At 44.5% G+C, this 24,249-nt stretch overlaps 3 protein-coding genes across 4 annotated transcripts; 2 read left to right on the top strand and 1 right to left on the bottom strand.

Annotated features, from left to right (window-relative positions):
* Positions 1 to 1,461: 1,461 nt before the first annotated feature.
* On the bottom strand, positions 1,462 to 8,918 carry LOC115122546 (protein FAM131A-like). Its single transcript, XM_065024328.1, has 4 exons — positions 8,807 to 8,918; positions 8,284 to 8,466; positions 3,631 to 3,762; positions 1,462 to 2,748 (listed from the first exon to the last, which is right to left on the bottom strand). The coding sequence occupies exons 1-4, from the start codon at positions 8,874 to 8,876 to the stop codon at positions 2,141 to 2,143; spliced, it is 993 nt and encodes a 330-aa protein (XP_064880400.1). The 5' UTR covers positions 8,877 to 8,918; the 3' UTR covers positions 1,462 to 2,140.
* On the top strand, positions 8,909 to 16,447 carry LOC135573955 (uncharacterized). Of its 2 annotated transcripts, XM_065024327.1 has the most exons (8): positions 8,909 to 14,906; positions 14,994 to 15,170; positions 15,261 to 15,322; positions 15,405 to 15,491; positions 15,579 to 15,620; positions 15,689 to 15,862; positions 15,941 to 15,976; positions 16,075 to 16,447. In XM_065024327.1, exons 1-7 carry the CDS (start codon positions 14,843 to 14,845, stop codon positions 15,974 to 15,976), a joined length of 642 nt encoding a protein of 213 aa, XP_064880399.1. In that variant the 5' UTR covers positions 8,909 to 14,842; the 3' UTR covers positions 16,075 to 16,447. The 2 variants fall into 2 exon arrangements, with proteins under 2 accessions (XP_064880399.1, XP_064880398.1); XM_065024326.1 differs by lacking the exons at positions 15,941 to 15,976; positions 16,075 to 16,447 and having other exon boundaries at positions 15,689 to 15,929.
* Positions 16,448 to 16,527: 80 nt separating this feature from the next.
* Positions 16,528 to 17,524, top strand: LOC135573912 (putative nuclease HARBI1). The gene is made up of 3 exons (XM_065024121.1): positions 16,528 to 16,618; positions 16,899 to 17,010; positions 17,105 to 17,524. Exons 1-3 carry the CDS (start codon positions 16,550 to 16,552, stop codon positions 17,473 to 17,475), a joined length of 552 nt encoding a protein of 183 aa, XP_064880193.1. The 5' UTR covers positions 16,528 to 16,549; the 3' UTR covers positions 17,476 to 17,524.
* The last annotated feature ends 6,725 nt before the right edge of the window (positions 17,525 to 24,249 follow it).

Here is a 24,249-nt window from a genome sequence, read left to right as displayed (position 1 = left end):
AGGATCATGTCAATAACAAACTGTATCACAGTATCCCCTTTCCAAGTAAAATAAAACATTTTTTGTTCACATTTGTATTTTTTTCCCAGTATACTATATCACACAGTGATAACAAAGAAAGGAGAAATCTACAGCCACGTTAGCTTCGTGCAAAAAACACATACACTGGCACGCCGCATCGGCAAAGATTAAAGCAAAAACAATGCATACAAAAATATAGAAAATCTCCAATGCAACACCTCACTGAAAACTAGCTTTCTGTCTTTGAACAACAATTGCTCCACCAAACAGCATCTCTTTCACCAAATGGTCACTTCTGGAACATTCTATTTGTGTTTTTGTCTTTGAAGGCCTAGACCATTGGCCTTCCATATAGGAAACCATAGAACCAAAAACAAAATCCGGTAGCTATAGTATGTCATTATGACGGTTAGTCATAATGATATTCAGAATAATTATAATAACAACAACATGTTGAATGATAGAAAACTAGTACAATAAAAGCATATCAAATACATATTTCCTGTCACTTTTAAGACATTCCAGCATTTGCTCATAACTGTTGGTGACAGGTTACGGTAGGTAGTTTGGCATACTCAGCAAGCCATGCCCAGAAGGATGCTAGGGGTCGCGCTCCCCTGTTCAGACCTTGCATGCATCATCCAATGGTTGTGTGCCACGTCATCGACTGTGCCGTCAGACACCAGATTGGTGTAGCATATGATGTGGTTAGCTGATACGTAAAATAACTATCCAGATTTAGGAAGATCTGGCACCCGTCAGCAACGCCTGGGCAGAGGAACACGGCTTACATCTCTTGCAAAAGAGAGGAGGGGTTTCAGGTTTCAGGATGCAGTGGAACCTGTCCACCAATGGGATACATTGTATCTGGGTGGTGGCGGGGGAAGGGTGGGGTTATACAGAACAGCCCAAACTGCAAACTGACGTGCTCAAGACCAGGTCAGCACACAAGTTCAGTTCAGCACTTGCAAACACATGCAAAGATATTTCATAGTTTTAAGATTCAGTCTTTTTCTGTCTTTTTTAGTTTTTAGCAGTCTCTCGCTTTCTTGTTGTGTGTGGGTGGAGCACTAAACCCCACTGGCCAATCCATGGGCTTCTTACTGAAACCACAGACCAATTGTTGGGCTTCTTATTGAAGGCTGTGACAGCCAGTCCAGCTGTCCTGCTTCACATTGATAGAAAAGATTGTTTGGACGCCTCAAGACAAAAATATATTGATACATATCAAATGGGCAGGCGGGTAGGGGATCGACATGATGCCATAAGGCCAGGACAGAGGGGTTACACAGCAGTAAGAGTTCAAGTCATGAAAAAAAAACATGCAGACAGGTTTAACATATCAGAGGCCATGTGAGGGACGGAGAGATGGACAGGTTTAACATATCAGAGGCCATGTGAGGGACGGAGAGATGGACAGGTTTAACATATCAGAGGTTTAACATATCAGAGGCCATGTGAGGGACGGAGAGATGAACAGGCTTAACATATCAGAGGCCATGTGAGGGACGGAGAGATGGACAGGCTTAACATATCAGAGGCCATGTGAGGGACGGAGAGATGAACAGGCTTAACATATCAGAGGCCATGTGAGGGACGGAGAGATGGACAGGTTTAACATATCAGAGGCCATGTGAGGGACGGAGAGATGGACAGGCTTAACATATCAGAGGCCATGTGAGGGACGGAGAGATGGACAGGCTTAACATATCAGAGGCCATGTGAGGGACGGAGAGATGGACAGGTTTAACATATCAGAGGCCATGTGAGGGACGGAGAGATGGACAGGCTTAACATATCAGAGGCCATGTGAGGGACGGAGAGATGGACAGGTTTAACATATCAGAGGCCATGTGAGGGACGGAGAGATGGACAGGCTTAACATATCAGAGGCCATGTGAGGGACTGAGAGATGGACAGGCTTAACATATCAGAGGCCATGTCAGGGACGGAGAGATGGACAGGCTTAACATATCAGAGGCCATGTGAGGGACGGAGAGATGGACAGGCTTAACATATCAGAGGCCATGTGAGGGACGGAGAGATGGACAGGCTTAACATATCAGAGGCCATGTGAGGGACGGAGAGATGGACAGAGAAACAATGGATGAAACAAAAATCAATGACATTGGTTTCCCTGCTCTCTCTCCCTCTCCTCCTCCTCCTTTTCCTCCTCTTCATCCTCGTCCAGAGACACCACCCCGGAGGAGGCTACGTCTGAGACCTTCCTGTGGGTGGCATAGTCAGGTGGGTACACCTCGCCATCTCCTTCTCCCTGGCACACGGTGCCCTCGTAGTCTTTGCAGGGCGTATCGTCATCCTCCCCGGGTGACAGGTAGGTCTCGGAGTAGGTCACAGAGTAGCAGGGCGATTCCTCCCCCCCTGGCCGGCCCCTCCCACCCCCCAGGCTGTTGAAGTCCCCTCCCCCTCTAACCCCCTGCTCCACCCTCTGGAGGCGGGCCAACAGCAGCTCCTCTCCCCCTTGCAGGGCCGAGAGGATCTTGGCAGCCAGCTCGGCGGCGTTACCGTAGTTGTTGCCGCAGTGATGGGTGAGATCTCGCAGTAAGGGGTGTTGCTCGTCCAGGCTGCAGAGGCTGGAGCAGATGGTGTCTGTGGAAGTGGGCGAGGGCCTGTCTCCTCTACCTGCTCCCTCGCAGCATGGCCCCCGCAGACCCAGGTGCTGACACACCTGACTGTGAAGAAGGTCCCTCAGGTAGGGGGGCACCTCTGAGGGGGTTCAGAGAGGGGGAGAGAGGGGGAGAAGAGAGACAGTGAATGTACTGAATGACCCTGCCTATTGTCTTACCATGCCTGATGAGGTCAGATCACGTGGTCAGGAAAAACTAGGAGCCCTACTGATGAGAGAGCAATGTATTGTTATGGAATGACAGCAGACACGTTAAGTAGTCAAACTGACTTATCAGGCTATATCTGGAAAGGGTGGAGGTTATAGGATGTAAGCTGATCCTAGATCTGTGCCTTTGGGGCAACTTCTCACCCATATAGTGTTACGGAATAAAATACGTAATACTAAATTAAAATAAATTACATTATCAAGTAAAACAAAGCAGTCATATTTGGTGCAGTGGAGTAAGCAATCAGCATAAAAGCATTGGCATCCCCACAATAGTACACACAAACATTCACAAACACACACACACTAAATGTATAGTCCACTCACACAACCAACAAACTCAACCCCCCCCCTTGTCTGCAGCAAAGGAATCAAATTAAACTTGCATGTGGGATATCAAATTGCGCCGGGGAACAACATTTTTTGTGAGAGAATGAAAGTAGGGCACTGGGACAATCAGAGTTTCAGACAGATTCATCACCACACAGTTAGAGGAGACAGGGAGGTGGGGGGATGGGGAGAAAGGATGTGCAAGACCTGGAGTAGGGGGTAGGAACAAATGAAGGTATTAGAAGGGAGGACCATGTATTCTTCAGTGATACTCCAGTTGTAATAGGGTAGTATTGACTCAAATTTGAAAGTTTAAAAAGTTGGTATCGTATTGGAGGTGGTCTGATTATGATATTTAGAGTGTGTGTGTGTGTGTGTGTGTGTGTGTGTGTGTGTGTGTGTGTGTGTGTGTGTGTGTACAGTACCCGTGCTTTGTGTTGTGGGCTCGTTGGCGGGAATGAAGTCCTCATCATAAGAGTCGTCATTAGAGTCATCTCCATCCACAGACGACCAGGCTCTCAGCTTAGCCTCCGCTATGGCAAACTGCTCCGCCACACCTGAAACACACATTTGTTAGACATCATATTCACCAACATTTAATACACACACACATTCACACACAGGTCAGACATCGAGCCCTGTCCCTGGGTGCCCATGATTGACGCAGGCATACATTTTTTGATTGACAGGTATTTTCTGTGGAAGAGTACAGGGATAGACTGACATCACAGCAAGGTTCTAAACCGGAGTGGTCGTAGATCATACAAACATACAAACATGTCACCTGGGTATATATGCAAACACTGCAGATAATTCACACACAGAAATCACAGGTACAGTGCATTCGGAAAGTATTCAGATCCTTTGACTTTTTCCACATTTTGTTACTTTACAGGCTTATTCTAAAATTGATTTGAATACATTTTTTCCTCATTAATCTACACACAATACCACATAATAACAAGGAGAGAACAGGTTTTTAGACATTTTTGCAAATTTATTACAAATAAAAACAGATACCTTATTCAGACCCTATGCTATGAGCCTTGAAATTGAGCTCAGGTGCATCCTGTTTCCATTGATCATCCTTGAGATGTTTGTAAATTGTGGTAAATTCAACTGATTGGACATTATTTAGAAAGGCATACACCTGTCTATATAAGGTCCCACAGTTGACAGTGCATGTCAGAGAAAAAAACAAGGAATTGTCCATAGTGCACCGAAACAGGATTGTGTCGAGGCACAGATCTGGGGAAAGGTACCAAAACAATTCTGCATTGAATGGAAGAAGTTAAATGGAAGAAGTTTTGAACCACCAAGACTCTTCCTAGAGCTGGCCCACCCAGCCGAAATGAGCAATCAGGGGAGAAGGGCCTTGGTCAGGGAGGTGACCAAGAAACCAATGGTCATTCTGACAGAACTCCAGAGTTCCTCTATGGAGATGGGAAAACATTCCAGAAAAACAACCGCCTCTTCAGCACTCCACCAATCAGGCCTTTGTGGTAGAGCGGCCAGACGGAAGCCACTCATCAGTAAAAGGCACATGACCGCCCACTTGGAGTTTGCCAAAAGGCACCTAAAGGACTCTGGCCATGAGAAACAAGATTCTCTGGTCTGATGAAACCAAGATTGAACTCTTTGGCCTGAATGCCAAGTGTCACATCTGGAGGAGACCTGGCACCATCCCTACGGTGAAGCATGGTGGTGGCAGCGTCATGCTGTGGGGATGTTTGTCAGTGGCAGGGACTGGGAGACAAGTCAATATCGAGGGAAAGATTAACGGAACAAAGTACAGAGAGACCATGATGAAAACCTGCTCCAGTGCACTCAGGACCACAGACTGGAGCGAAGGTTCACCTTCCAACAGGACAACGACCCTAAGCACGCAGCCAAAACAATGCAGGAGTGGCTTCGGGACAAATCTTTGGTTGTCCTTGAATGGCCCAGCCAGAGCCCGGACTTGAACCCGATTGAACATCTCTGGAGAGACCTGTGCAGCAATGCTACCCATCGACCCTGACAAAACTTGAGAGGATCTGCAGAAAAGAATGTGAGAAACTCCTCAAATACAGGTGTGCCAAGCTTGTAGCGTCAATATTAAACAGAATGAGGCTGTAATCACTGCCAAAGGTGCTTCAACAAAGTACTGAATACTTATGTAAATGTGATATGAGTTTTGTATTTTAAATAAATTTGCACAAAAAAAGTAAAACCTGTTTTAACTATGTCATTATGGGGTATTGTGTGTTGATGGATGAGGGAAATTTGTTTAAATCCATTTTAGAATAAGGCTGTAATGTAACAAAATGTAGAAAAAGTCAAGGGGTCTGAATACTTTCCGAATGCACTGTAACACAATCAGAAATGTGAGATTGGCCTCCCGAGTATTCGCAGTAGTCTAAAGCACTGCGTCGCAGTGCTAGTTGTGCCACTAGAGATTCTGGGTTCAAATCCGCAGCCGGCCGCGACCAGGAGACCCATGGGGCCTACTGGCCCAGCGTCGTCCGGGTTAAGGGAGGGTTTGGCCAGCAGGGATGTCCTTGTCATCGCGCACTAGCGACTCCTGTGGCGGGCCGGGTGCAGTGAACGCTGACACAGTCGCCAGGTGTACGGTGTTTCCTCCGACACATTGGTGTGGCTTGGTGTGTCAAGAAGCAGTGTGGCTTGGTTGGGTTGTGTTTCGGAGGACGCACGGCTCTCGACCTTCGCTTCCGTACGGGAGTTGCAGCGATGAGACAAGACTGTAAATACCAATTGGATACCACAAAATTGGGGAGAAAAGGGTAGCAGGTAGCCCAGCGGGGTATGGCAGGTAGCCCAGCGGGGTGTGGCAGGTAGCCCAGCTGGGTGGCAGGTAGCCCAGCGGGGTGTGGCAGGTAGCCCAGCGGGGTGTGGCAGGTAGCCCAGCTGGGTGGCAGGTAGCCCAGCGGGGTGTGGCAGGTAGCCCAGTGGGGTGTGGCAGGTAGCCCAGCTGGGTGGCAGGTAGCCCAGCGGGGTGTGGCAGGTAGCCCAGCGGGGTGTGGCAGGTAGCCCAGCGGGGTGTGGCAGGTAGCCCAGCTGGGTGGCAGGTAGCCCAGCGGGGTGTGGCAGGTAGCCCAGCGGGGTGTGGCAGGTAGCCCAGCGGGGTGTGGCAGGGAGCCTAGTGGTTAGAGCGTTGGGCCAGTAACTGAATGGTCGCTAGTTTGAATCTTCGTGCCGACAAGGTGAAAAATCTGCTGATGTTTCCTTGAGCAAGGCACTTAACTGTAATTGTTAATAATGACCACTCTCTGAGGGTGTCTCAGGGAGAGTTGGGATATGCAAAAAGCATTTCCTATTCACACATATATTTATACACACATGTACATGAAATAGCACAAATAAAAACACACACAGGGGACATGGTGATCGTGGGTTTCTCTGTGGCTGAGGTGACTCGGCATGTGACAGAGCCAACGTTCCGGAGAGACAAACTGACCAATCACCTCCAATCACTGTCACGAGCTAGCCAATCACAAATGACCTCTTTCTCTCCGCTGCTCCAATGGCGTTCCTTTCCTCATTCCTCTCCTCTCTTTTGTATTCCATCCAATCCCTCTCTTTTCTCATTCCTCTCTTCTCATTTATTTCTCCTCTCTCCCTCAGCCACACGTGTTCCTCTCCTTTCCTCATTCATCTCATTTTCCTTTGCATTTCAATCTCCCTATTTTTCACCTCATTTCGATTTCATTTCTCTATCTCTCTTTCGCTCTCTCTTTCTTTCCCAATCCCTCTCATCTCATTTCTCTCTATTTGCCTCTCCGCTGTTCTCTGCTGTCATGTGTTCTGTATTCATGTGTTGGTTCACACAGAGATCGATTCTCCCATTCATATTCTACTGTGGCTCAACCCTAAACTCAGCCTTCACACACAAGGAGGCCCATCCTCCAACACATACCGCTAGTCTCTTTCTGTTTCTCATTGTCTTTCTCCATCTTATACACACAAGGTTTACATCCATGCTGCTTGAGTGCGTGTTGGCCCTGCAGAGATTGGCTCTTCTCCCATGCAGACATGTTAAGAACAGCACACTCCCAGAACACTTTGATGGCCTCTTCAGAGTAAACCAAGGGAACTGTAGCCCTGCACACAGTCACACACACACAGTAACATTTGACACACTCACACAGATACAAACACACACTGAAAAGTACATGGTCTATTTTCCCTCTCACATATAGTCTAAAGGGTGAGAGAGATAAAGAGAGAGAGAGAGAGAGAGAGAGACAGAGAGAGAGAGAGAGAGAGAGAGAGAGAGAGAGAGAGAGAGAGAGTGCGTGTGTTGGCACGTGCTGGTACATCAATAGGACAACCCCACATGGACAGAACCACCACTGTAACTCCCATTCAGCGGACTTAATCTATCATGAGAGCCAGCACACACACACACACAAATACATACCATATACAGTGCATACATAGTCAAAAACCTTCCGACACATTTACCCTTGTGCTCTCTCCCATAATTGAAAACAAATCACTTCTACAAAACAGTCACACATTTACACTCTCCCATATACAGTACAATACATTCACTGTAAAGTCACCCAAGCCCAGCTAAAGTTCAAAAGGAGCCCTGGGGTCAGCTGGATGTGATGGTGGAATCAGAAGGGGGTAGAAGTGTTTGCATGCCTGTATGTGTGTAAAGGGGCATATTAAGTGTGGAAAGGAGAGGATAGGAGACAAGAGGAGAGGAGAGGAGAGGAGAGGAGAGGAGGAGAGGAGAGGAGAGGAGAGGAGAGGAGAGGAAATAAAATAAAAATGAGAGGAGACGAGACGAGGGGCACAGAGAAAAGTGCTCAGTCACGCCGGCACTAGCCAGGAGCAGAACCTTACTGTGCAAATTAACCTTGAGAGGCTGCACTGCAGGGAGGGAGGCAGACAGGAACAGAGGAAAAAATAGTGGCATAGAAAGAAGGGGACAAAAAAAATGAGAGAAAGAGGAACATTGCACAACATTTTAATACCTCAAGTCATTGCTACAAAAAACATTCTCAGTCAACTTACTTGTTAAAGTAAAACTAAATGATCGTAATGATAAACTAGGTAGGGCTACTGACCTGCAGCGAAGCGGGCCTCCTGTTCTCCCTCAGTGAGGTCAGAGTAGTTGTTGAAGTCAGACTCCAGAGCTGCGGGGGTGTCAGTGGGCTTACACCAGCCCTTCCACTCTATCAGGTGGGCCACCCTGCCCTGGGCCATGCCTGTGGGCCGTGTCACATGGTCCTTCATCGCCTGGGAAATGCCTAGAGGTCAAAGATTAGAGGGTAAGTGTCACATACATGTAAAGTGTAAAGAGTGTGTGTGTGTGTGTGTGTGTGTGTGTGTGTGTGTGTGTGTGTGTGTGTGTGTGTGTGTGTGTGTGTCTGACAGGTGGCTCGTTACGTGTGGAACAGGACTGACTTTGACGCTGTGGACCCTGACACCACTGACTACCTTATGGGTAAAGGATTGTAGTATTCTGTCAATCTTTCTGTGTATTCTGGAAAGCTGAGTATTTGCAGGTCACGGCCAACATTACTGCTGATTCTTACTGTATATCAATAGACAATAGACACTGTGTTTGTGCGCAATGCTCGTATTTACCATGTAATGAAGATCTGGCTAATGCCGCAATCTCTTGAATGGTAAGTGCTCTTCTCGATTTTGGTAACATTTCAACGGTGTCTTCAACATTTACCTGTGAAGGAAAAAACAACCATTAATGATGACAAGTAGTGGAGGCTATTATACAGATGTACTGTACATGCTATGACTACCAAGAAATCCTTTCAAACGGATCTAAAAGAGCACTCGTGTTTTCAAGGTAGAGAAAACCTGTTTTCATTGTTTTTACACACACACACACACACACACACTGCATTAATGATCTGAAGGGTCATTGAAAGAATATTATGATGAAACTACAGAACAATCCCCTCCTCTCTACCCTCCTCCCTTGGTCTGGTCTATCCATCCTCTACTCTACTCCATTGGTCTGGTCTGTCAATCCTCTCTACTCTACTCCCCTGGTCTGGTCTGTCAATCCTCTCTACTCTACTCCCCTGGTCTGGTCTGTCAAACCTCTCTACTCTACTCCATTGGTCTGGTCTGTCAATCCTCTCTACTCTACTCCATTGGTCTGGTCTGTTAATCCTCTCTACTCTACTCCCTTAGTATGGTCTGCCTATCCTGTAAAGTCACACCGCAAACATTGTATCTGGTGTTGACACGCGCTTTTATTCAGCATTGCTTTTTATAGCCTAGTTTCGTCCACGTGTCTATAATGTAGACAGTTAGCTGATCCCACGTCAATCTACGTTTGCGCTCTCAATACTGAAACGTTTTGAAACAGCCCGGAGACAGGGGCTCTGCGAGCTCAGATGTTCCCGCGCTGGCGATTATGTCAACCACTACTGAGAGACGTGAAAATCCTCTAGCGCCGCAGAGAGACCCGAGCTCCCGCATCACTGAAGAAAACCTGGGAGATATGTCATGCCTTCGAGTTTCACATGACCCCAGGCGCCACTGCACTTTACACCACCGTCACCCCTCCTACCTCTTCACCCACTCTCCCCTACTGAACGCGAGCTGAGAGCTCGGAATGGCGAAGGCATCCGCAGCATTCATCCCCACACAGACGGGTGAAGATCATGGCACTCTTGTGCTTCCACATGCACGGAAACACACACATATCCATTTTGTAAAATAACGAGGACATGCCCGGTGTTTTACTGACAAGCCATGGGCTAATCTGGCACAGTCTAGTGAACAGAAAGCAAGGTGCCGAGGTTGCCATTACTCAGTTTAAAATCCGAGACTCACTTGTGACATCCACTGTCGTTTCTGTTCAACCATTCCTTTACCATAAACTCTCTATAGTGACGAGAGGACTATGAAGCATTCTCAACTCAGAAAAGTAAACGAAAACATCAGCAGCACTGGCAGTAGGCTATATATTAATTGAGTAATTGGCATTCCGCGTATCTGCTCGGTGTATTGAACTCCCAATCTTCTCCAAAACTGCAGATGTAACGGATGTGAAACGGCTAGCTAGTTAGCGGTGGTGCGCGCTAAATAGCGTTTCAATCAGTGAAGTCACTTGCTCTGAGACCTTGAAGTAGTGGTTCCCCTTGCTCTGCAAGGGCCGCGGCTCCGATGGGTAACGATGCTTCGAGGGTGACTGTTGATGTGTGCAGAGGGTCCCTGGTTCGCGCCCGGCGAGGGGACGGTCTAAAGTTATACAGACGCAATGCCAAGAGTTTCATACGAGATCTCGCTGTCGAACTGGAATTTATTTACAACTACTGTCCTTATTTTACGAATAAAATTGAGAAAATATTATATTCAAGTTCAATCTGCCAAAATAAACTAGGATGGCCCAATGGGTTGCCAAATAGGTGCCAGAATGACGTGCATATAGCGACAGGGAGACACAGCAATGCCCTACTACAGGCTTTAACACTTGACAGTTCTAGTACAGTTCCTTTGAACTGAATACGCTGATATCACAAAAACAAACGTACGCGCACACACTGGCTACATGCACACATACACGCAAGAATGTCTAATAATAACAGTGTTCCTTCATCCGTGACAACGCCCCTTGTTTTCTCGCAGATGAGCAGCTTTTCCATAGAAATGGGATGCAAATCGAGTCCCTCTTCTCTAACATACTACGCTGTGTGTGTGTACTGCGTGTATGTGCTGAGCTCGCCTCCTCGCGACCCTATGCCTGTGTACTTCGAAAACGGTTGCTGAACTTTCCACTAAAGAAACATTGCTATAGGACCGATCACCAAGGAGCAATTTCTCGCAGGAAACGTGGATCTGTGATTCATAGATGACGTCACATGCACACGGATGGCCACGGATTGTTTTTACTCCTAGTCTCCATTTAGCTATACATTCATATGTTCCTATGGAAGACTAACGCCTCAAATGCGTTCTATAGGTTTCAGAGGCGACACTGTCTACAAACAGATTCGACATCTATATTGCTTGTTGAACGTGGAGAGAGGACGATCCGGCACGCGTGCACCAGCGGAGCTTCTGTATGGCAATGGGCACGCTGGCACGGCTCTGCGACAGTGCCTGTAGGGTCACCAAGCGGCAAACAATCATAATGGCACTGACCGTTCTATTCCATCGCCGAGATATTCAATAGAGCGGTGTAGAGAGAAGAGAGGAGAGAGAGGAATATTTTGGCGGTGCTAATAATCTCCTCGTTACTGCAGCCACGCGCTGGCTCATTGCGACATCCAGATGGTGCGCGCTGATCGATACAATGAGATGAGACGGATTCATCATTAGCTTTGAGTGAATTATTCCAGCAACCTGCTGAATTCTATTTACTTCTCTATAGCCTGCATAAGACTGTCAATAGAGAGAGAGCATGGACTAAATGAGATAGGCATATAGAATCTGTGAGCAGGTTCATTGCATAATTGTTTCCACCTCTAGATAGGCCTATACCTGAAATTGTTTAGGTATTGCCTAATCAATTGTGGCGGTCAATAAATAATATAATATTCATGAATGGATTTTATATTGTAGATATGTGATAGTAGAGTAGTGGCCTGGGGGAACACACGTAAGGTGCTGTTAAAAGTATTGTGATAATATTTTAAATTGTATATAATTGCCTTAATGTTGCTGGACCCCCAGGAACAGTAGCTGCTAATGGGAATCCTTAATAAATACAAATAAATCGTTACAGAGAGCTACTCCGAAAATAACAAATGGATGGGGGGCAGCACCTGCTCATGCTCAATCAAACCAACCCAATGTCAACGTGGCACTGCGGCCAACCATCCATTTGTACAAAGCCAGTCAGTCAGAAGTGCTGAAGCCTACACAGTAATTGAGACTGCAGCATTGGCGGCCGAACCACTGCCGACCCTACCGTCCAACTCTCCTAAGTAGATCTGTTTAATTGCATTTAGGCCAAGGAAAAAAGGCATTACACTCAGTGCCATTGAGATTCCCAGTTGAAAGCTGCATTAGAAATTAATTGCTAATGACATTGAATTACTTCATATAATAATTAGAAAACTAACTGGTGAACATTTAGTGAAAACCAAAATGGAGGACCCAAAGCGGAATCACTCTTAACGACTTGGACGGCTTAGTTAATTAGGTAATTATTAAACCAAAAAAGGCTGAGAAAATAATGTTTTGCTTCACATCGTGAATGTCTATTGACTTGGTCTATTATGGGCGTTCCCATTGCATTAGACAGAATATAAACTACACATAAACGAGTAACACGGGGGTTTATGTAATAGACATATTCCAGATAGGCTATTAAAACATATAAACATATTGGTGTTCCGTTCAGAACTGCTGCTTTAGGCTGATGGAATATGATGTAAACCAGGGTCGCAACTTTGGTTTTAGAAGTGTGGGGGACCTAATTATTATTATTTATTTTTTAAATGATCCAGTCAGATAAAGACTCCAACCAGCCTACCAGACCGCTCGGAGGCGTCCAGGTGGTCCTAAAGCACACCGTTGCCTCGTTTTGAATCACATTCCAATTATAAAACTGGGGGGGACATAAATGCAATTTCAGAATGTGGGGGACATGTCCCCATCTCTAGTGAAAGTTGCGCCCCTGATGTAAACGAACCCAGTATAATAGCGATGAACAATGATGTTCCGCCTCATGTAGCGCGTTATTGAGTAAACAGTATAGGCCTAATCAATAAGCATTCCTCCAGTGAAAACATCTCCTGTGACAGAGGGTCGCGCTTGAATGCACAGTGTATGATAGCTGTAGCTGGGCGGCAGGTCCAGGGGACTCGGAGGTGTCACGTCACTATGTGTGGACCGAGCCAAAAAAAGTGTCAAACTGTGACAATCAGCACCTCGCAGTGGTCCACTGTACCTAGGGGCGCGTGGAGAATGAGTCTGTGAGCCAAGCAGATCCGGGTGTTTCCGAAGAGCGCCAGGTCAGACACGGAGTTTGCTTCACTCCAGTCCACGCGCAACGTAGGACCGTCGACTGCCACTGTCAAAGGGAGAGAACGTATAGGTGAACTGCAAATCAACATGCCAAGCATGCCCCGAGAGGGACTCAGGAGCCACTGCAGGGGCTAACCCAGAGGGAGCGTTTAGAATGCTCAGCGGGCCATACGTGGTATTTCAATGTAGTGTCCCTTAGATAAGGCCGATTATTAACCCCAGTTAGTACCAATTTAGAATAGTAACGCAAACAGGGTGCCCTTGAATTGAGATACCACGGGGGGCTATCCGAGGGGGGCTCTCGTCGTGCACATCAACTTTGCAGTCATGCCACGTCATGCTCTTATGTCGTTTGTATTGTTTTCAACACTGCATGCACTTCAACCGCCCTCCATTATGAGTGCCAAGGCACTAACCAATAGGCACAAATGGAAAAAGACTATGGGCACGTCGTGCTCTAGCGAGCTCATATGGCACCATCCCTTCAGCCACCTTCCTCAGGCTGGAATTGGCACTGAACAAAACCTAATTGAACAACACCCCAGAGAAATAGACCGAATTGGCGTTGTTGTTTCATAGTACACAATCTCACACTCATTCATGCAAATATGTACATAAAGTATTTCAGCAGATTTTGTGCGTTTTTGTGTGGATTAATTCGTGAGAAAATACACACATTTCTTGTGCGACTTCATTCATAGAGGAAAAAAACATTTTTGGGAGTGCAAACTTTGGGAACAATCTTTTTAATGTTATTGGAGCAGTGCATTTTGGGCAATGGTGTTCTACACTGCCTTTTTTTGTGTCTCACATTTATTTATATAAAAAACAAACGTGTTAACTGCCCAATATTGTTAATCAACCCAGGTTGTCAAAATACACCAAAATACTTATGGTATAATAGTAGCCTTATTTGTATTAATGTCAATGTTGTTTTCTTTGTCTGTTCCAGCTTAATACTTTGGGTTACTGATGCTATGTCAGATTTTATGAGGGTTACCAGTGTCACGCCCTGGGGCCTGTTGCACAAAAGTAGAATTAAGACATCCGGGATAAATGACTCAGCTGAGCTCAATGAAGCCAAAACATGTGCGTCCAGGCTTAATTGGTTGCACAAAGACCAAGCCAGGATGAGCAGACACGGATTCATTAAGCCAGGTGAAACCAATCCTGGATAGGTGCGCGCTCACGGCTCACTCAAATAGACCCCGCCACAGATCACAGATTAACTGATTTACCATGGCAACTAGAGCCGCGTACTTTTCCCCGTCGGAAGCACAAATCCTCATGGAGGCATACGAGGAGGTAAAAGATATAATTAAGAAGAAAGGCAACACCGCCACAGTGATAAAGCAAAGAGAAAAAGCGTGGCAAAGTATTGCAGACCGCCTGAATGCGTAAGTAGTGCACAATTACACACTCACCGCTCCGCTGAAACATCACAATTACAATTCAAATATTTAATTCACATCTCCAAAAATGCAGTTGTACTGTAATTATGAAACGGTTAAATTTTTAATTGAAATGCACTGCAGATATGAGTGAAATTGTGTAAAGTAACTCCATCACACTGTATAAAGCTATGATAAATTTTTTGATATTTTTACTGAAAACAAGACAAAAATACCAAGTAATTTTTTGCAGTGTGACTCCATTAAATGTGTGTGTAGATTAAACATGAACGGGCCAAAACGGACATGGCAGCAGGTCAAAATCAAATACAAGAACATTCTGCAGAATGGTATGGTCCCTGACTAATATTTAACAAAGCACAAGCATATATTGTACCCAGAAGGTGCCTGCTCACACATTGTCTGTACTGTTTTAGCAGTGAAAAAGAATACCCACAGACAAGGCACGGGTGGTGGGTCACCAAAGGCTGACCTTACCCCAGCAGAGGACATGGCCTTGGAGCTAAATAAAGGCAGGCCCGTCTTAGAGGGGATCCCTGGGGGGAAAGAGACGAGCATAGGTTCCTCCCAAGATGCCACCCGCTTCATTCAAGGTATGTCCTTCCATCTCTACATGGGATACAACCACATTCATATTGAATCAATTTGGACTGTCTGACTTTGGTTTACCTATTGCCTTGCAGTGCCTGGCAGCACTGTGTTCCTGTTAGAGCCACCAGCACAAGCACCAGACGATGCTGATCCAGTGAGTACTCCATCAAAGGCATACTGTAGGCCTGGCATGTCTTGTCTACTAGCTTCAATATGAATCCGATTAAATGTGATAGGGTGAAGGCCCCAGTGCAGCAGCAACAGCACATGATGGAGACGATGATGAGGAGGAGACCATCTCTCTGGATTCCAGAAGGCATGAGGTATCATGTTAAGACTGTGAAAGTACTATTTACTCTACAATGGTGAGGAGTCTTCATCAAAATCAAAAAATCTAATTTCTTTTACAGGACCCAGATGCTATACAGTGGGAAAACCAGCCTGGCAACATAGTGCGTATTAATAAAAGGACACCACATCCTGCCAAATTCCAGCTGCGCTAATTGTATTGTGTTCACAGAGCTCACAAGCTATCAGAAAGTTGTATGGCAACCACCTCCGGCGCCAAATAGAACTGGCAAACATAGACATTCAGTACAAGAAGAAAAAGATGGAAAATCTTGCACTGGAGTCCGAAATAAAAAAGAGGACAATTAGGAAACTGGACCTTGAAATAAAAAAACTTGAGAGGGAGGTGAGATATGCCTTCAATGTACACTGTATGCTAACTGTAACACAAATGTATTAATCATTATTTTCTTTCCTCCCCCAGCTCCAAGAAGATGACACAGCTCAAAATAAAAATTAGGTATATTCTCGTAAAGTCAAGTGAGCCATGACATATGAGCTCTTATTGTGAGCACACAGGACGGTGGCATCTTTCTAAGGTTTTTTTTATTTTCCCAGCAATCAGTACAACCAAGTCATCGTTATAAGGCATCGCCCTCTTTTGCCCACCCCCCCAGCACCAGGTGTGGCCACTAGCCTATATGAAGGCCCAAAATTGTGTGTTCCTTTCTGCTCTGACAATGGCATGCCCATTCGTGCGAGATGTGGTGGATGAAGAAGCACTTGTGCTGAGGAGAGCCTTCAGGCGAGAAAGGGTCTTCAGGGACCGGTTGGACCCACTGGCCTTCCCTGATGACCATCTATATGAAAGATACAGGTTTTCTGCAGATGGCATCAGGTATCTATGCAGACTACTGGGTCCCAGGATTAAGCACCGCACTGCACGGAGCCATGCACTGAGTGTGGAGCAAATGGTTTGTGTGGCCTTGCGCTTTTTGCTAGTGGAGCCTTCCTGTACTCAGTGGGGATGCTGAACAAGGCCACAATTTGCCGCACAATAAGGATGTGTGTCTGGCTATCAAAGCATTAGCAGATGTCTTCATCTCCTTCCCTGGCCACAGAAGACTCTGTGACATCAAAGAGGAGTTCTATAGGATTGCAGGTAAGAGGATCTACAAATTACAGGACAACTGTTAACACATAGTAGGATACTCATTACTTTGTGTGACAGGTTTCCCCAATGTCATTGGTGCAGTGGACTGCACACACATAAGGATAAAAGCCCCTCAGGTGCCCATGAGGCCGATTTTGTGAATAGGAAATCCTTTCACAGCATTAATGTTCAGGTGAACATAACTTTTTGATATTGTCCATTGACGAACACTCTGCATTGCCAGTGATGTGCATTGATTGGTGTAATATTCCTCATCTTATGATTTCAGATGGTCTGCAATGCTGACTGTGTGATCAGCAATGTTGTGGCAAAATGGCCTGGCTCAGTCCATGACTCCAGAATCTTTCGGGCCTCTGAAATCTATCAGTGCCTATCACAAGGTAAGCCACACAACCCCTATTTATAACCATCATGGCTGTGTCAAGAATATCACTGTGTTTATGAGGTAGTAATGATGAGATTTTGTGTTGACAGGTGAATTCTCTGGTGTGTTGCTGGGAGACAGGGGGTATGGCTGCCAGCCTTTTCTCCTGACACCTTTCACAGACCCCCAGGAAGCACAGCAGGCCTACAACCATGCCCATGCCAGGACCAGGGCCAGAGTTGAAATGACCTTTGGCCTCCTGAAGGCACGCTTTCACTGCCTTCACAAATTAAGGGTCAGCCCTGTTAGGGCATGTGATATTACTGTGGCTTGTGCTGTCCTCCACAATGTGGCCTGCCTGAGGAAGGAGAGGGCCCCCAGAGTGCCACCAGCCATGGACTGGGACAATCCGGCAATCTTCCCTGATGACGACAGTGGTCGGCTGCTGAGGGACCAATATGTGTTGAATTATTTTAGTTAGTATGTGTGCTTTCAATTTTGGTTAAATATGTCCTGCGGTGGCAGAGGAATTTGGGTTTTTTGGGTTCGTTTTTGTGAATTTGGCCTCTTATGATGTTTGTGCGGTATACTGTGTAATACAAGGCTGCAGGGAGGCTACTGCATCCATTCATTTGTCTGTTCAGTTGATGTGTATAGATTTGTCCTGCATTTATTTTAGTGTGCAGACATGCAGGGTGTGTTATATACAGACCTTTGAATGTGTATGTATCATTTTGTATAATATGCTTGGATTCTGTGCTTTCCATCTTGTAGAGTCACTGTGACTTCAGTTTCGAAAGGAGCTGATGGTTTACCTGCTTTGTTTTGTCCTTATTCAATAAGGAACATAATGTTACACATTGTGTTTTTATATTCATATGGAATGTGTATTTGTTTATATGACAGAGTACTAGGGCCACACTGAAGAAAAAGGATAAAGTCATAAATTTATGAGGCTGGTTCTTTCTGCAGAAAAGCTACATATTGTTTTTACAGTTTTGATACTTATGACAATGTGATACTTAATATTCTGGCACATCAGCATGTCTTTGTTTATGAAACCATACTGAAGTACAATTTCACGAAATGCCCCACATCTGTCATTTTAACAACTGTCCTCCTTTAAAACAACTGGTTACAATATTATGACTTGTTTTTTTTCCCCTCTGTGGCCCTAATATTCTATCATTTTATATATAGCCTTATAGTCTATGGGAAACTGTAAATTATCTAATGATAGCAACATCTAAAAATCATTTTTTATCCAAAATCATTGAAATTAATGATCACAAACGTTTAAATAATAACAGTGGGTCTAGTTATATGTGATAACAATGTATAGTGAGCAGTGAAATAACTATTGGTTTCCATTTGTGGTGACTGCTGACTGACATTAGGGATGAGATTAAATAGATCCTGGAATTTAGCCTGGTCTGGAGCAGGCTAGCTCCACAGAATAAATCTCCATGGTAATTTATACCATAACATATCCTCCTGCCCCCTATCCATCTTTAGTGCAACCGGATTACGGATCAATTGAGCCAGGATCACCAAGATATCCTGGCTTAATCATATCCTAGTTTTTGTGCAACAGGCCCCTGGTCTAAGTATTTTGTGTTTTCTTCATGTATTGGGTCAGGCCAGGGTGTGGCATAGAGTTTTTGTATTGTGGTGTGTTTTGTCTTGGGATTTTGGAATGTGTGTATAGTGGGATTGTAGCTTAGTGGGGTGTTCTAGGAGAGTCTATGGCTGTCTGAAGTGGTTCTCAATCAGAGGCAGGTGTTTACCGTTGTCTCTGATTGGGAACCATATTTAGGCAGCCATATTCTTTGGTTGTATTGTGGGTGATTGTCCTGTGTGTCTTGATGTCCTGGTTAGAGGTTAGTAGACACTTGTATAGGCTGTTTTCGGTTTTCGTTGTGTAGTGTTAGTGTTTTGTGTGTTACGTTTGTTTATTAAAGATGAATCACAATAGACACGCTGCAGTTTGGTCCGACTCTCCTTCACCATTAGAAAGCCGTTACAACCAGATTGGACCAAAAAAATCAGTATATTTTTTTTGTGGTATCGATGAAGGTATTTGATTTGGGAATAGTGATACATTTTCATGATGGAAAATGTATTAATAATAAATATGGGGAAACATAACACCTGCGGAAAAAATCTGTTTGGTTGAAATTCTCCTGGTGCAACTGCATGGTATACTACAACAGGCCTGGATTATGATCAATGAATCGATATCAATGCAGTTAAACAGGTTCATGTAAAATAATGAATTATGTTGGTTTACACTTATTGCACTTCCAAGGCAGTTTCATGATGATTATTACGGTTGTGTCAATCATGTTATATACTGAGGAAATGGAAACAAAGCATATGCCAGCATTGTAGGACTACTGCCTCTGCCCAGAGGCCTACTGGGCTTTAATGTCAACGTCCGTTAGAGCTCACTTTGCCACGTATGAGCCCTGGTTAGAGTCCCTGTTGCAGCTTTCACTTTCTTCCGCTACACTGGTGGCAGTGTTGGGATCACATCCAGCTCACGTCTAGTTATGTGATCTAGTAGTGGAAAGCACTCTGTTTTTTAACATTGTGTTGGGTTTAATTACATAGATATATCTAGTGACCAATGGATAAGCAACAATGGATAAGCAACAATGGGCATGACAGATAGAAGTAGTCACTACAGGTGTGATCAAGCCTTACATCCAAGTTGCCTGAAGCTGAATGGAAAGTGCCCTGACCAGTTATTCAGAAGAAAATCCACTGTGACTGTCTAATTTACATAGGTTAACTTTCCAGTGTTGGGCCAAAACAAATACATTATACACATTTACAAACTACCTGTTTAAAGTGTTATTACAACCATGGGGTTCTTTTGTTACTGAAGCTTATATGTCAAATAACCTGACAATGATCCACATCATATAGGTAGACAAATAATGGACGTGTGTTATGCAGCAAACACAACTATCCTTTTTTTAGGATGCAAACCAGTAATATGAATCACTGTTGCTCCATCCTGTTCTGATCTAATGAGATGGATGTGGGATTTTCTACGGCCTAGAATACAGGCCTTTCCCAGTCATGAGGGACGAAGCTAGGCCCCTCTGGATTCTCATTGGCGATCACTGAACTCAAGTTAGGGGTTATATGTCAGACACTCCTATACCACTTTGCCCAACATGTTATACCCCATAGGTTGTAAATAAACCCTATTAAGGTGATATAACTTGCATCATTATTATAGGGCTGTGAAACCCATAGTCTAATGGCTTTAGACTGAGCATTTCTCACCATTCATTTACGGATAGCAATTTCCATTTTATAACAGCTAGTGTCCATTTATTTACGTTAGTGTGTTGATTAATTATTGCTTTCTTCAGTGGAAATACAGAATATGTATAAAAATACCAAAGATTATTTAACCATGTTAATCATTACTGAAACATGCAAACTACAAACATTTAACCAGTTAAAGATTATAAATTCATGACAACTAGAAAAACATATTTTATTAAAAGTAATTCATACAAAAGTCAAAAGTTGGCTATAACATGAGTACAAACAAAGTGAGTGTGTGTATATGTCTGTAAGTGTTTGTGTGTGTGTGTGTGTGTGTGTGTGTATTCTAATTTCCCATCATAAAAATGTATCCCCATTCCCCAATCAAATAACTTAATCCATACCACACAAAAAAACATAGCCTTGTATAAAATGCATTATGAAAGAAAATGTGTAATGTAGGCTCCACAAAAAAATGTATTTTCCCATGAATGAACTCGCACAAAAATGTGTCTATTCACACAAAAAAATGCAAAAAATGCACGAAATCTGATTAAATACTTTTTGTACATATTTGCACGAATTGAGTGTGAGATTGTGTTGTTCATAAACGCTTGCGTCATTACTTTGCACATTGGTGGTCCCTCTTAGGTAATAGTTTCCATCAGTTGTTCCAATACAAAAACAATAAATATTGTAGTTCATTCTATTTGTCAAACTTATCTCTGAAGGAGGGACCAAGGTTGCAAAGCAGAAGCATGGAAATGCAAAGCAGAAGCATGGAAATGCCCTACAGGTGTTTCAGCACGTGGACAGCTTCTACTCTGCAGTGCATTGTGTGATCGCTGTTTTCAATTGATAGCTTGTGGAGCTGAGTGCAATGTGACTAGATAATCAACTATGCAAGTGCCATTTAGTAGTATATTACAAAAACCTGTCTCTACTGGTAATCAGAGTGGGTCTATATTGTCAAAACGTAAGTTCTCTTTTGCTCTCCTCTCAAGAAAACCGTGTCTAGTTACAGCATGTGAAAATACACCCATCTCTGCTATTGAGGCCAGTTTAACTGACCTCATCACTCAGCAGCTGAAGTTGCTCGCGCCAGGAGGATTCAATATCTGCCATTTAATTGGATGTATTGAGATCAAATGCCTCTGGGTGTTTTGTATCTTGGAATCCATGGCTCGCTAATTAATGTATTGTTCAGAGGGGTTATGGATGCACGCGCTGGTTTGTAAATTAGATTAATGGAAGGGGCTTGGAAGGCGCTGGTTTGTAAATTAGATTCATGGAAGGGGCTTGGAAGGCGTTGGTTTGTAAATTAGATTCATGGAAGGGGCTTGGAAGGCGTTGGTTTGTAAATTAGATTCATGGAAGGGGCTTGGAAGGCGTTGGTTTGTAAATTAGATTCATGGAAGGGGCTTGGAAGGCGTTGGTTTGTAAATTAGATTCATGAAAGGGGCTTGGAAGGCGTTGGTTTGTAAATTAGATTCATGAAAGGGGCTTGGAAGGCGTTGGTTTGTAAATTAGATTCATGGAAGGGGCTTGGAAGGCGTTGGTTTGTAAATTAGATTCATGGAAGGGGCTTGGAAGGCGTTGGTTTGTCATTTGAGCCGCTGGCTCCCTTTTGATGTGTGTTGATGTCCTACCTCACACACACAGATTGATGTGGGGTAGACGAGCCATGCACTGCGCCCTCTGTTACCCCCATGGATCACACAGAGAGACCCACACACCTCACTTCCTGTTTCTATGACGACGGAATGACTTGATGCTGACGTCTTGTTGGTGAGAATTAGCAAACCAATAAACACAAATAGCCTACCAACCAGCACCACTGTCGATCTAAATGCCAATATTTACATGTCTAATACCTGCCAAGTAAACAAGGATTTTCACTTGCCTTTGGATTGACAAATGGATCAGGTTATGACCTTTAAAAAAAAAATCACAGTAGTCTCCCTACAACACAAACAACATGTAGACCCTAATGTGGCCTGATTATATAAGACATAAAACAACAGATGAATCAATCAATCAGTCAAAGTCAAAACCGCATCCCTATGCGATCATGTCTCATAGCAATCTCGAGGATTCTATAAAGGCTTACATCCCTGGTCCACAGAGCAGTGCAATGAAGACCAATCTGTAAAAAAATATATATATATATATATAGCTAGGACAAAATCAAATAAAAACAGATTCAAAAGCCTATGCAGCCTAGAGAAAACAAATGACGAATGGGGGGGGGGGTATGATTTGGAGCGTTGTAATCTTATAGGCCTAGCCTATGATTATTGTCGATTGTCTTCGGCAAATTGAATGGTTTACGTCGTCAGATTGTGCAACAGTTTCTCTGCTGCCACGCGTATCGAGAGAGAGCGGATCACCAGGAAATTAGAGGCTCGCGGACATCCGTCATCTGTGCATACATTTTTTATTTGCTCTAAGGTATATCTTTTATATTTCATGTATGCTTTTTTTCGCCATCTCGGCGTAGATATTAGTGTATTCTCGCTGTGCATCAAAGTACCTCGCTCTCTGTCGTTGTCGTGGAAACAAGAGCTAGACCATAGCGGTGCGACTCCTGTCTTCCATGCTCACTGAAAGACTTAAGAGGAAATCAACATAATTATGTCAAGGCCAGCTGCATTGTGATATAGTTATAATGGGCAAACAGGTGGGTCTTGTCGTGTAGCCTACAGCAACGACAGGTCTGTGTAGACTATTACTGGGGTGACACTGACAGCCATGCACGGCACAGAACGTTACAAAGACAGAAAGCTTGAAGCAGCCCATCTAATTCAGTATTATGGACAGCAATATGATTACATTGACATGTTACAGTCCTGACAAGTGCTGATAGGCGGTCTGACGATGATAGCACAGTACCCTACAAGCCATAAGCATCATCAAGTGTCTGAAGGGGCGATGACTTGATATGCAATTAGAGGGCCTGGCTTCCAGATTTATAGGCATATCAAATAAATAATCCCTGGCTTGTTTATATTGCTAACAATATTGTATTTCGCTTGCTGTGGGTGATAAGCGACTGTGCGTTTGTGTGTGTGTGTGTGTGTGTGTGTGCACGCGCGCGCATTACATGGATGCGTGCACTGATGGATGGATGTGGGGTGCGTGTGATTTATCGCTAGTGCAAGGCCCCATCAAATTAATCACGTTTCCAGGACCGAGCGAGTGAGATATCGGTGGGAAACACCAATGAAGAGGAGATGGAAAGGCACGTTGACTAGGCGGACAGACACTGAGACAGACAGGGGGATCTTGTAAACAACCAGCGGGAGAACAAGACAACTGCGGTGTAACCAAGGAAGCTTGTCTCTCATTATACCCTGATGAAGACAGCTTGTCTGTCGAAACGTTATTAGGTTATTCAATTATTGCATCTGAGCTCCTAGAGTGCGGCTCTCCTTTTCTTTTTCTATCTTGTCTCTCGGGAACAGCAAATCAGTCTGTGGGCTATGTAGCTCATGCCCCAACACAGTGCTATATTTAAATTGTGCATTTCCGGACGAGGCTAGCCCCCTATTTCTTAAAAATGAGTAATTACAGCACAGTCAATTCAACGGTCTTATGATGTATGACGGCTATAAAGCCATGTCTGTGGGAATAGCTATTCGAATAGCCCAGATAACATGAAGACAGAACGCGTAGATAAGAGCAATATGCTGTCTTACCTTGCAGCTAAACTGGGTCAACGCAGTCAAAACCATTGTGCCGGCCGGAAGAGTCTTGTCATTCAAACATAAAACCTTTAGCTCCGCATCCTTCAACAGCAGAAAAATCACTTCACTCTCTCCTGCCTAGCGCGCTCACCAAAAAGCTATACGAGATCAGCTCTCGCGGCATCTCGATGCCAACACTCACTCCCTCTTCATCTCCTGCAGCTCCTCCAGAAGAAAGCCCCAGTGCTTCCCTATACTCAACAGATTGACTATTATAAACAGAT

Source organism: Oncorhynchus nerka, linkage group LG11 (assembly GCF_034236695.1).
Source record: "Oncorhynchus nerka isolate Pitt River linkage group LG11, Oner_Uvic_2.0, whole genome shotgun sequence".
Lineage (NCBI taxonomy): Eukaryota > Metazoa > Chordata > Actinopteri > Salmoniformes > Salmonidae > Oncorhynchus > Oncorhynchus nerka.
This window is presented reverse-complemented; position numbering and strand designations above follow the sequence as displayed.